Source organism: Carcharodon carcharias, chromosome 11, assembly GCF_017639515.1.
Source record: "Carcharodon carcharias isolate sCarCar2 chromosome 11, sCarCar2.pri, whole genome shotgun sequence".
Taxonomy (NCBI): Eukaryota; Metazoa; Chordata; class Chondrichthyes; order Lamniformes; family Lamnidae; genus Carcharodon; species Carcharodon carcharias.
The window spans coordinates 151,453,104-151,465,632 of NC_054477.1; the positions used below are offsets into that span (position 1 = coordinate 151,453,104).

The 12,529-nt window shown below is 39.0% G+C and overlaps 1 protein-coding gene across 6 annotated transcripts in view; it reads right to left on the reverse strand.

Moving 5' to 3' along the window:
• The window catches only part of pibf1 (progesterone immunomodulatory binding factor 1), a 136,751-nt gene that overhangs the window by 94,067 nt on the left and 30,155 nt on the right, over positions 1–12,529 (reverse strand). For all 6 annotated transcript variants that reach the window (XR_005944445.1, XR_005944444.1, XR_005944443.1 and 3 more), the window contains 2 exons: positions 8,978–9,159; positions 6,272–6,397 (listed from right to left, as the gene is read on the reverse strand). Coding sequence is in view for 3 of the 6 variants with exons in the window: in XM_041199373.1 (XP_041055307.1) it covers positions 6,272–6,397; positions 8,978–9,159 (308 nt within the window). In the remaining 3 variants the exon portion in view is untranslated. The remainder of the gene's footprint in view (positions 1–6,271; positions 6,398–8,977; positions 9,160–12,529) is intronic.

Consider the following 12,529-nt stretch of genomic DNA (forward strand, 5'->3'; position numbering starts at 1 on the left):
ATCGCCAGGTGTATGATCCAGTGTGGTACCATCTACAGGGGATCTGCTACAACTGACCAAGTGAAGAAACATTGCAGCTCTTCAGCCAATCAGACTGAAGAATCTTCACAGACACACAGGGTTGAATATTCGGGCCCCACTGAGGTTGGGAATGGAGGCGGATGGGGTCTGAAAATACCAACGCGGTCGGCCTGCAGGTTTCCTGCACAAGCCATTTTGGTGATGGTGGGTACAGGGCAGTTTAACTTACTTCTGAATGCCTCCATCCTAACTTTCGTTGATGTTTTTAGTGGGTAACTAGTGGATAGGTACTGCAACTGCATGCCCTTACATTGATGTCAATGCTGAATCTATCGGCATGTAACGTTGTAGTGCAGCCTGGAGTTAGAAAACTCAAACCACAACTTTCAGATTTTCACATTTAACTGCACATATGCGGGTTCTGGAAGTTGCTATCCAATTTACACCATAATAATGCTGAATACAGATACCGTCGGAGTTATTCTCAATGCAAAATCTGGGTCATTGTACCTTTACCTAACCTTTACAAAATATGCTATTAAGTTTTATGGTTATTGAACTCCATGAATCATTAAAAATTCTTCCTCTAGGACATAACTATAAAGCAGTCACATTTTTTGAAGCTTGAGGTGCATACTTGGGAGGTTAGGAACAAACATAGGTTGAAAGAGAATCCTGTTTGACTAACAGTTCATCAGAAGCTAATCTCTATGTAATATTTAGAAAAGTCATTAAAATGAGTAATGTGGTGGAGCAGCACATCAATGTACTAACATGTTGCACCATAAATCTATAGGGTGTGGGCTTGCTGCTATTATCACTCATGGCAAATGCTCAATCTAAGCTAGGGCGATGCTGAGATAATGTTGGCCATTTCATTGTTATAGTGGAAAAAAAAAGTCAGAGTCTTTCAACAGAACTTTGATGCAACTCCTAGAAGCTATATAATAGTGCTAGTAGCAGAGGGTTACAAAGAGCGAATCCACTGAACCTATTCTGTGGGGGAAAGATAAGTGAGAAAATTAACTTTTTTGAAAAGCAAAGCAAGATTACAGGTAGCATTTTATTGCAAGCAGAATAGTAAATGTAAACAAATGCTTGTGAAAACTGTGTTTGTAAAAAGGTAAACGTTAGCTTATCATCACAAACAGGAAGACACTACCACTTTCATGAGAACCAAGACATTTAGAGAAAATTGGGCAGAATGAATTCTAAGTTGTGTTCAAATTGAGAAGTCCAAAGTAATATATTGCCATTAAAATGTTTTTTTAAAAATCACAACATTAAAAAGTACATCAACATAAAGTGCCTCTAAAAAAAAAAATCCAGGTGCAAACATTGACCAAACACAAAGTGCATGACAGCAGTTGTAAAGTCAAATAAATTGCTACGGAATGTAAACAGATCTGTTGAATATAGATCCAAGGAGTGTTTTTGATTCTCTATAAAGCATTAGAGAGAACAAATGCCAAGTATTTCACTCTGGTAGGGTCACCATATATAAAATGTAGAGGCAGATAAAAGGATCCGGAGCAAGACAATCCTTTTTATGTGCTTGGGTGTAAAGAGAAGCTAAGGAAAATAAATAATTTATTCAAACAAAAGGGATGTGATTCTAGCATTTTTTAATGTGAAGCAATTAAGTAAGGTGGTTAAAATCAGGGCTAAAGAACATAACCTTAAACTGAGCAAGCCGTGAGCAGAGGAATGAATCATTCGACTTACAGATAGGACTGCCACCTAGTGCAGAAAATATGGACTTTATACGAAGCTTACAAAAAGGAAACACAATGGCCCTGGTTTGCAGTCAGTGACGAACAAACAGCACTCACTGCTCATTACTCTTACAGGCTACTGGTGGGATTTTGGGCTGCAATTTATGGTCACCAGAGCCTGATACAACGCCGCACTCTCTACAGGGAATTTGTAGCATGTGTGAGCAGAACAAGCGACATGGTGTCTTTTCAACCAATCAGGTAGAAGAATTCTTGCTGAGGCACACAGAGTATGAAACAAGAAGTATAAGTTCTGATATTTAATTAAATGTTAAATCATGTACAGAAAATGAATTAGAGAAGGATAAAAAATGGCGTTATGAGAGAGAAAAAAAGAAACAAAGAAAATATTTTAATTTTTTATAAAATATACAATAATTAGAATCCGAAAGAATGAGACTCCACACTTTCAAAAATAAATTTTCATTACCGGGGCTATTGACAGTAATTAAAATATCACACTGTTAAAAATTCACTTACACTTGAATGGATAAGCCCTAACTTTTAACTTTAGTGGGTATGTAGTGGTTAGGTTTTGCAGTTTCATGCCCTTGTGTTTGAATTTTTTAAAAAAAATTATTCATGGGATGTGTACATCACTGGCTAGGCCTGCATTTATTACCCAGCCCTAATTGCCCTTGTTCAGAGGACATTTTTAAGAGTCAACCACATTGCTGTGGGTCTGGAGTCACACGTAGGCCAGACCAGGTAGGGACAGCAGATCTCCTTCCCCAAAGGACATTAGTGAACCAGATGGGTTTTTACAGCAATTGGCAATGGTTTCATGGTCATCATCAGACTTTTAATTGTAGGTTTTTATTGAATTCAAATTCCATCATCTGCCATGGTGAGATTCGAACCCATGTCTGCAATACTAGTCCAGTGACAATACCACTATGCTACCACCTCCTCTTGAATGCTGAGTTTCTTGGCAAGATATCGATACAGCACAACTTAGGGAGGAGAGGGAAAATTGGACATCAAATTCCTGATTTCAGCGTTTAACTAGGCATGTACAGATGCTGGAAGTTGTTATATGATTTACTCCTTAATAAATGAGCTCCATTAGCCTCATGGTTATTTCTACCTCAAAGTCTGGGCCAATTAATTTCTGATTCAAAAAACGATAGTTGTTTCTAGTTTACTTAAATTATCAACCTAAGACCAAGAGCTTTACAAGATCTACAACTGAAGTGGACATCAGGCTGAAGAATATTACAATTATCAGCTTGCCATAGTTGGTAGCATCCCTGCCTGAGTCAGAAGGACATGGATTCAAGTTTGGCTCCAAACATTGACCACATAATCTAGGTTGACACACCGGTGAAGTATTGAGGGAGATCTACATTGTGAGGGCTGCTAGGTGGGATGTTAAACTAGGGCGGGCAATGTCTGCCTATTTAGTGGATGTAAAAGCTCCCATAACAACGTTCAAAAAAGGGGTAGGGAGTTCCTTGCTGTCTTGATGATAAACAACTGCATTTATGTTGCACCTTAATTTGGAAAAACATCTCAAAGCTCTTAGAGGCATAATCAGGTAAACATGGTCATCGAGGCAAAGGAGGGATGATTAAGGTGATTAAAAAGTGGTCAGAAATGGGTTTTAAGGACACTCTTCAAGGAGGAGAGGGAGGTGGAATTGTGGAAGGGTCTAAGGAGGGGATTCTAGAGCACTGGGAATAGAGAGTTGGTGGTATCAGTGCCAGTGGTGGAAAAAAGGGACAGAGGAGAAAATGTACAAAAGACTAGAGTCATAGCAACAGACAGTTCAAGAGTGATGAGTTCATGGGCTGGAAAAGATTACAGAGATAAAAATGGGTAAGGATTTAAATAGATAGCTGAGAATTATAATTGGATGCACTGACAAAGTAAGGAGCCAATGCACAGCAGCAAGGATTGGGTGATAGATAAAAAAAACGATTTGTATTTATCCCCCAGATAGGACCTATTCTGGAGTACGATATGGGGAGCAAAATTTTAAATAAGATGAAATTTACAGTGAGTGGAGGGATGCCAATTTGGTGATCATTGGAATAGTCCAGTTTGAAGGTGACAAAGATGTAGATGGGGGTTTCAATGGCAGCAATACTAGGGTGAAGCAGAGGTGGGAAATGTTTGACAACTGGGTTCAGTTGCATGGTTATGATTTTGAAGGCAATGTCCACATTCCTTGTGCCTGCTTTTGACATTATGTATTTACCTGAAAATGCGGTGCAGAAGATTTGCTAGGGAGCATTGAGGTTTCATACAAAGGCTCAACAATCAACTGTGCTTTAAAAGGTAGTCAACGTGAAACATCAACTCTTACTTCCCTCTTCAAAGATGCAGCCTGATCTGCTGTGTGTTCTTTTTCCATTTATATTTCACTTCATTGATTTATAAATGTGCAAATTAGATGTAATGTTATACCATGAATGATACGGTGGTCTACATTACCATGAATAAAAATTGCATCTCAGAACCAGCATTTAAAAGTATGTCTCAGCTTCCTCCTTTTGTGTTAAACATCATAATTATTACTAACAGGAACATCTTAAAATACATAAAACAGATCCTTCATAAGCCTACGCATAAAATCAAATTAAGTGATTAAACTAAATAATGAAACAACAAACATATCTAGCCTATCATAAATACCTAGGTTAAATCTATTAACATTGTTTGAATATTAAAATGGTGAATTACATAATTGCTTACCATGTATGGTACAAATTGAACTTGATCATTTGTATACACTGGAACATCACCAGGAATTGCTTAGACACATGCATACATATCGATGCAAACACATTAATTTTGTCTAATTGCCTACAATCTCAGTTTTCAGTGCAGCTGAAGGTTGAATATTGCATGTAGTTTTTAAGTTGCCTATAAAGTACACTTTTTAAATTTGTGCATTCATCGTCAATGAGATCAAGTACATAAACAGGAGAATATCTGCTTATCTGAATCATAGAAAATTAACATTTGTTTGTCTGCTGAGTATTTATAATGCTTTCTTTGAAGTGCCTTTCTGATCATGATTATTAAATATAGATTTTAAAAGAATCTTTGTGTTATCATAATATGTCAAATGATAAAACTTCTTTGGAAACATTCTTTAGGGCAGAGTGCAACAGCTTGTATTTATATAGCACCTTTAATGTAATAAAACATCCCAAGGTGCTTCACAGAGGCCCTGTAAAACAAAATATGACACCGATGTTGGGGCAGATGACCAAAAGCTGGGTCAAAGGGGTAGGTTTTAAGGATTGTCTTATGTGTTGGAATTTGAGGAGCACAGATATCTCGGGGGGTGGGGGGGGGGGGTGTTGTAGGGCTGGAGAAGACTAAAGATAGGGAGGGGCCTAACCATGGAGGGATTTGAAAAGGAAGATGAGAATTTTAAGGTCAAGGCATTGCTTAACTGGGAGCCAGTATAAATCAGGGAACACAGGACTAACAGGTGAATGGGATTCAGTACGAGTTAGGACATGGGCAGCAGAATTCTGGATGAGTTCAAGTCTATAGAGGGTGGAAGATGGTCAGGAATGAGTCAGAATAGTATAATCGTGAGGTAACAAAAGCATGAATGAGGATTTCAGAAGTAGATGAACTGAGGTATGGGTTGAGGCAGGCTATGTTATGGATGCAGAAGTAGGCGTCCTTAGTGGCAGCATGGATATGTGGTTGGAAACTCATCCTGGGTTAAAAACAAGACCAAGACCAAGACCAAGACTATCAACTGTCTGCCTTAGCCTCAGGCAGTACCCAGGAAGAGGGTAGAACTGACAGTTAGGAAATGGAGATTGGGGCAGGCACTGCCTTCTCTGGTTCAAGCATGATCCAAATGATTTTTTTCTCAAATTTTTGGCAAAGGGTATTGATTCCTTGCTAAGGTACATTTCCACGGGCCAATGACACTCCAGTAACTCTCTTATGTGGGATAGCAAAGCCAAATGGAATTTTGACCTCATCTAGTGTCCACTTATATGCTTGTAGCAGGAGTTGCTGAACAGCAAACAGAAATGGGAAACCTATCTGATTTTTATTGTGCAAATGTTACATCTCTACTAGTGTTGCAGTTGAAATCAACCAAGGCAAGGAGTTTCTTCGTCTGCATCATCAGCTCTTCACTGGATAAGCCTGCTGAACTATTCAGTAGGTTGCCTGATATATTCCTAACCATCCTCTTTCCACACCCATCCTCTACTCTCTCGCGAACTTAGGAGCTGCCATCTAAAGTAAGCTTGATACAAGCATGAATAATTCTTGATACTAATACTCTGACTGATGTAATTCCTAGAACTGTTATGGAGAATAATGCCTTAAAAGTATTTTTGATACACTAGGCAGTCTCCCAAAGCATTGTATAGGGTAAGTTGGAGAACATAGCTGCCCTCACCCTTCTCTGACGTCTTTGAGTTGCTGTTTCGCTTTGTATCTCTGCTTCTTTGCAGTCAATTGCTTCTTTTAAAGACTGGAATATGCTTTACCTGTTTTCCCTCTCATACATTTCTTTGGAGCCACTTCGAAGATGTTCAATTTCCAGGTCTGTTTTCACTCGGATCTGCTCCAGTTCATGACGAAGCTTGTCTTCATATTCATTTTTGTAGTGGTCCCTTTAAAAAAAAGTTCTATATGCTTTAAGATTGATCTTCAACATCAAAAGAAGAGTAATATGGTGAATTCTACAGGTCTATGATACAACTAATTAAAACACTGCAATGAATCAGGCTAAAGAGCAATGTTAATATAAGTTTTGTAAAGTTAGACATAAGTATTTTACCGTTTCATATCTGTTTTAAAGTTTGTTCATTATAACAGAGTTTGTGCACACTACTCCATTACTTTCATCCTTCTATCAATATGGGCCCTTACACAAATTTTAAAAGAGCCATCTGCATTCACGGTAACTATTTCAAATATGTTGCCTCCAAATGAAAATTTTGCAGCCATGCAGAATATGGGTTTTAACAAATAATCAAAATTACTTTCATTTTAGCTTTTAAACTGAATTACATGTTAAATTAAGCAATGCACAAAAGCAACTGTGATTGAATAAAATGAATAATCGAAAGGGCACATCCTACAATCAGACAGTCTTGTTCTTAAGCTTATGCATCCTCTGCAGGCAAAAGGAATAAGTCCAGGCATTGTGCCTCTTTTGAATTAAACAAAAGGCTGGGAGTCAACAGTTCCCTGGTGCATTTGCCTCGACAAAGCAGAGTCAACTTGCCAACCAATCAGCATCCTTTTCTCATGCAGTATAAATTGTTGCTCCCTTTGAAATTTGGCATTCTTGTGTCTGTTCTGATGAGTGCAAGATGAAAGGCTTTAACAGTATGCCTCTTTTTTCAGCAAAACAGGAGATCTGCACTACCAAGCAACTATAAACTTATATCCTTGTACATTTTTTGTTTGCAAAAGAAATAAAGAACTCAGTGATATTCAACAACAATGTGTATTTATATAACACTTTTAACCTAGTAAAATGTTCCAAAGTGCTTCACAGAAACACAATCAGACAAAAAAACTGGCACCGAGCCAAAGAAGGGGACATTAGGACAGGTAGCCAAATGATTGGTTGAAGGGTAGGGTTTAAGGAGCAACTTAAAGGAGAGAGTGGTATAGAGGGAGCGGTTTACAATGAGTATTACAAGGCTGAGAGCCTATACTGATTGGCACCTGTGCATTCATCTTTGGGACAACGGAATTGGGGGAATTGCAAGTGGCCAGAGGCAGAGGAATACAGAGTTCTCAGACAGTAGGGGGTGGAGCTAAAGGAGGTTACAGAGATAGGGAGGAGCGAGGTCATGAAGAGATTTGAATACAAGGATGAGGATTTTACAATCAACATGGTCAAGCAAGTGGCTTCCCACTGATTAATTGAAGGAAATATTAAGCAGTGCAGGAGTTGAGAGAGGTGATGAGGAGGTAGAGCTGATTGTCAAGACGGACACTAAATGGTGTCATGTGAAATGAATGACAAAATTCATGTGTGGATTACTGCAGGCATATATGGAGCTCAAAAGACAAACTACCATTTTTTTTTACAGAAGTTGCTCAACATTAGTGCATTTGTATACTTCAAATTGTTTAGAAGTTAACGTTTAACAACAATAAAAATGTTCATCAGTTCAGGGTTTTTGACAGAATGGAAATGACCTGGCAACTCCAGAAGTAATTAAATAATAAATAGGATTCTGAAGTGTTGCTTTTGTGTAAAAATTATTAACTCATCCAGGTTTTGAGCTAAAAGCTTATGCATAGTGAAAAAAGTTTTAAATTGTATTTAAATTTATTGCATTGTTTCACACAATAGTTTGTTCAACATTCATAAAATCAACATCGCCATTGTGGGTCTCTAAGACTTCATATAAATTAAACAGGATTATTCCCATAATGAAGAAAATTGAAGTGGAACATACTGTTAAGAACTGGTTAGGGGTGTTAACATTTAAAAAGAAACCTGAATACCTAGTTTTAACCACTTGAACTATTCCACAAGATTTCACTTTTTTTAAAAACACAAACTTTATTGTACGTAAAAGAATTAATCAGAGCAATCACTATTAACATAACAATATGGTTTATAATTACGTATGTTATGCACTCGGGTTTACTTCGTACTTCCACTAAGAATAATTCCCTTTTAAGACATGTCGATCTTAAAGTTACTTACTTCTGTGGGGACCACAGCCACAGTCCTCTGGAAACTACCTTTAATTCTCCTCAGCTCCAGCTATTCTCACAGGTAAAACTTCCTTTACTATCTCTTGACTATGGATTTCCCAGCCCCTTTTTCTAGTTACTTTTTAATAAACTAATTCAGCTGACTACTTTCTTTTGCAATTGGACACTGAGAGACCCACTGTAGATTATCCTACTAGCTTCAAACTAGGCCAACTTCCAGCTTCTGCTCCCTCACAAGATTCAAACTGAGATTAAGCCTCACTCATCTGTGTATGGCTTTTGAAACAAATGAAAGCAAATTCACAACAACCTTAGTTATGTTTCTTTAGAAGATCACAGTGCTAAGTTGTACCATGGTTCAAAAATGATTCACAATGCCTGAGGACAGGAGACCCTAAAGCATCAAGAATCATTTTGAACCATGGAATTTGCATTGTCAGGTTAATGAACCAAAAAAGATACTTCACTTTAATATGAAAATTTAAATCTTAGACAATATGACTTACCTTGAAATCACATATTTTTCATACATTTCTTCCCTAGCTCGCTTTGCCTCCTCAAGGTGAGTGTGAAGGCGTTCTATACGGTCTTCCTCATGGGCACAACGGACATTCAGTTCCATATTTTGACGATTCAAATATTCTTTATCCTTTTGCAGCAAACTAACAGACTGCTGTAATGCTGCCACCTGTGTGGGGCACAAAGAAACACCTTTGATTGAAGGTCATTGAATTTTAAGTGTGTTCTTTAATGATCTGAACAGTTAGCAGTGGAGAAACAAATTTTAAGATGTTGTATATTTTCAAGCAAGGTTGTTATTAACCAGGCTTCAGACACAGAAGCTGTACTCAAATTGTGACTTCCATAAGTACTGTGAATTCGACATCAAATACTTAGCTACATTTAATTTCTTAAAATGTGCACAAAAGACACTGCATTTATTAATCGTACAAATAGTTAGGAACAATGACTGTTTCAAAATAGTCAGGTCATTTCAGGTCAGAGTAGAATATAAAACGCACAATTGAAGGTAACTTGTTTTACTGAGCTTTTGTGGAAAATAGTGTTGCGCATGTATGATCCGTTTTTACTTTGCAGTGATCAAACAAGTTAGTATTTTTTTTTTGAATCTACAATGTAGCACCTTTTCCACATGACCATTTTACATTACAGTACAAATCAAACACAAATTTAACTTCCAAATTATATCAGAAGCTCTCTTCCAGTTCATGAGTATTCTGGTGAGTGCTCCACTGGCATCAGGCCACATATATACCAAATTCCTGAAATGCTGACATTTACTTTGGATCTAGTGTGCGTGAAGTAGATAAGCTCTCAATCCCAGATAGTTATCCACAAATTTTTTTGCTCAGTTCCCAAAAATAAATTTGTAGTATTTAGTGAAGATGCAAGTACTTTATTTATTCTTCCCTTCACATTCCCTAAGGTCTTCCTCCTTTTTTTTCCAGTGAGGGATTTGTTGCTTTTGATGAAGCTATTGTTGGTGCAGCATGGCAAGGGAGATTTTTCCACCATCAAATGGTGGCCAATAGCCAGCACTTGAAAGGATGGTCATTTGCCATGATCTGGGCCCAGTCACAATGTTGCAAGCCAGCATCAAAGTCCTTCATGGGCATTTTCTTCTAAAACTAGTGTAGATTCAAGCCTCCTTCGTCAATAGGGAAATAAAATCAATTCAATATTGGTACCTTAGAATACAAATAAAAATCAAACCATTTAATTTTATCTGCCACTTGCAAATGATAGCTAACTGAGAATCTTTTATCAAACTTTCACAACACACTGCATGCTTCACTTCTACAGAAAGTGAGAATTACAATTTTTATGACAGCTTGCTTGCACAAATATTGTCAAGATGAACTATAACCTCGGTTCCTCATTACTGTGATGCACTCAAAGTACTGTAGCCCCACAATAGCAGGGTGAAAATTGCAACGTCCATGATACGTCTGTCACACGTACAGAATGACACATACCTTGGGAGTTGGAGAGGCGGCGGACCTGCAAAAGAGCAGCCCGGAGTGGGAGAATATAAATTGGGACTGAGGCTTGAGGCTTATACTTACCTTGGGGGTCGGAGAGGCACACCAGTCGCCTGCTCAGAACCGACCCGAGCTGAGTTCAAAAGGATAGTGAGAAAAACAAATAGTGACATCACAGGAAAACCCTAAATTCATTAGTTGGTAAGAAACTGCTGTTATGGACTGTCTTGAAATTGCCATAAATTAGAAAAGCACATTATTTTTAAAGTAGTAGCTATACTTGGAATTAAGTGAGAAATACCAGCAATAAGGGAAAGTCAGGGCCAGTATAATAAAGTAATATAAGTAAAATAAAGTTAAGACATGGCGGGACAGCTCGGTCAAGTGGAATATATGGCATAAAATATGCAGGAAGTCATAGACACTTCCAGTGTCCTAGACGACTGCATGTGCAGAAAGTGCTGCCAGCAGCAGAAACTTGAGCACTGGTTTCAGAGCTCAAGCGGCAGCTGGAGTGATTGTGGCACATCCACAAGGCTGAGAAGTATGTGGATAACGTGTTCAGAGAGGTTGTCACACCGCAGTTTAGGAGTGTAGTGGCAGAAAGGGGATTGGTGACCACCAGGCTGGCTAGGAGAACGAGGAATTAATGCAGGGGTCCCGCTCACTAATCAGTTTTCCATTTTGGAAGCTGGTGAGGGCACTGGTATCTCAGATCCATGTAGTCAAAGCCAGGTTTGTGACACCACGAGTGACTCGGCTGTACAGGAGGGGAAGAAGAAGAAAGGAAGAGCATTAGTTGTAGGGGATTCATTGGTTAGGGGAAAAGATAGGTGTTTCTCCAGCTGTAGATGTGACTCCACGATGGTATGTTGCTTCCCTGGTGCCAGGGTCAAGGATGTCACAGAGCAGCTGTAGGACATTTTTGTTGGGGCAGGGCTAACAGCCAGGGGTCGTGGTCCACATTGGTAGCAATGACTTAGGTACGAAGGGGGATGTGATCCTGTGATCAGAATTTAGGGAGCAAGGTTGAAAAGTCGAAAGCAGGACCTAAAACGTAGTAATCGCGGGATTACTCCCAATGGCACTTGCAAGTGAGTACAGAAATAGGAGGATAAGGCAGATGAATTTGTGGCTGGAAAGATAGTGCAGGAGGAAGGGCTTTAGATTCCTGGAACACTGGGAGTGGCTCTGGGGAGGATGGCACCTGCACAAACTGGATGGGATGCACCTGAAGAGAGCTGGGACTGAGCTCCTTGCAGGGCGTTTTGGTAGTGTTGTTGGGAGGGCTTTAAACCAATTCAGCAGGGGTGTGGGAACCAGGAGAGTATATCAGACAGGAATACAAGCATGCACAAAATAATGGAAGAGACAGAGAGCACTAGCATAGAGGATAATAAGTTAATAGGTTGAGTTGGAGTAAGGGGGGAAAATCATGAAGTCTAAATCAGGGTGACTGTGCATGTATGTGAATGAACAGAATATAGTAAATAAGACTGGGGAGTTACAGATGCAGAGTGCCATGTGGAAATATGTTGTTGTGGTGATAACAGAGACCCAGCTCAAGGAAGGACAGGACTTGGTGTTAAATATTTCTGGGTACAAGGTGTTCAGAGCTAGGATAGGAAGAAAAGGAGGAGCAGTAGTAGTATCGGTTAAGGAGAGCATTGCACTGCTGAAGAAAGAGGATGTCCCAGAAGGCAAAAGAACAGAATCAATTTGGCTAGAGCTAAGGAACAAAAAGGGTGCAATTACATTGCTCGGTGTAGTCTATAGACAGCCAATTAGTGGAAAGGATGAGGAGGAACCAATCTGCAAAGGAATTACAGAGTTGTGCAAATATTGTAGAGTAGTTATAATGGGGGATTTTAATTACCCGAATGTAGACTGGGACAGTGCTACGTTAAAGGGTGGAGAGGGGCAAGCGTTCCTAGATTGTGTTCAAGAGAATTTTCTACAGCACTATGTGTCCAGTCCAACCGAAAAGGATGCACTGCTAAACCTAGTTCTTGGAAATAAGGTGGGCCAAGTAGATTAAGGATCAGTGGGGGAACA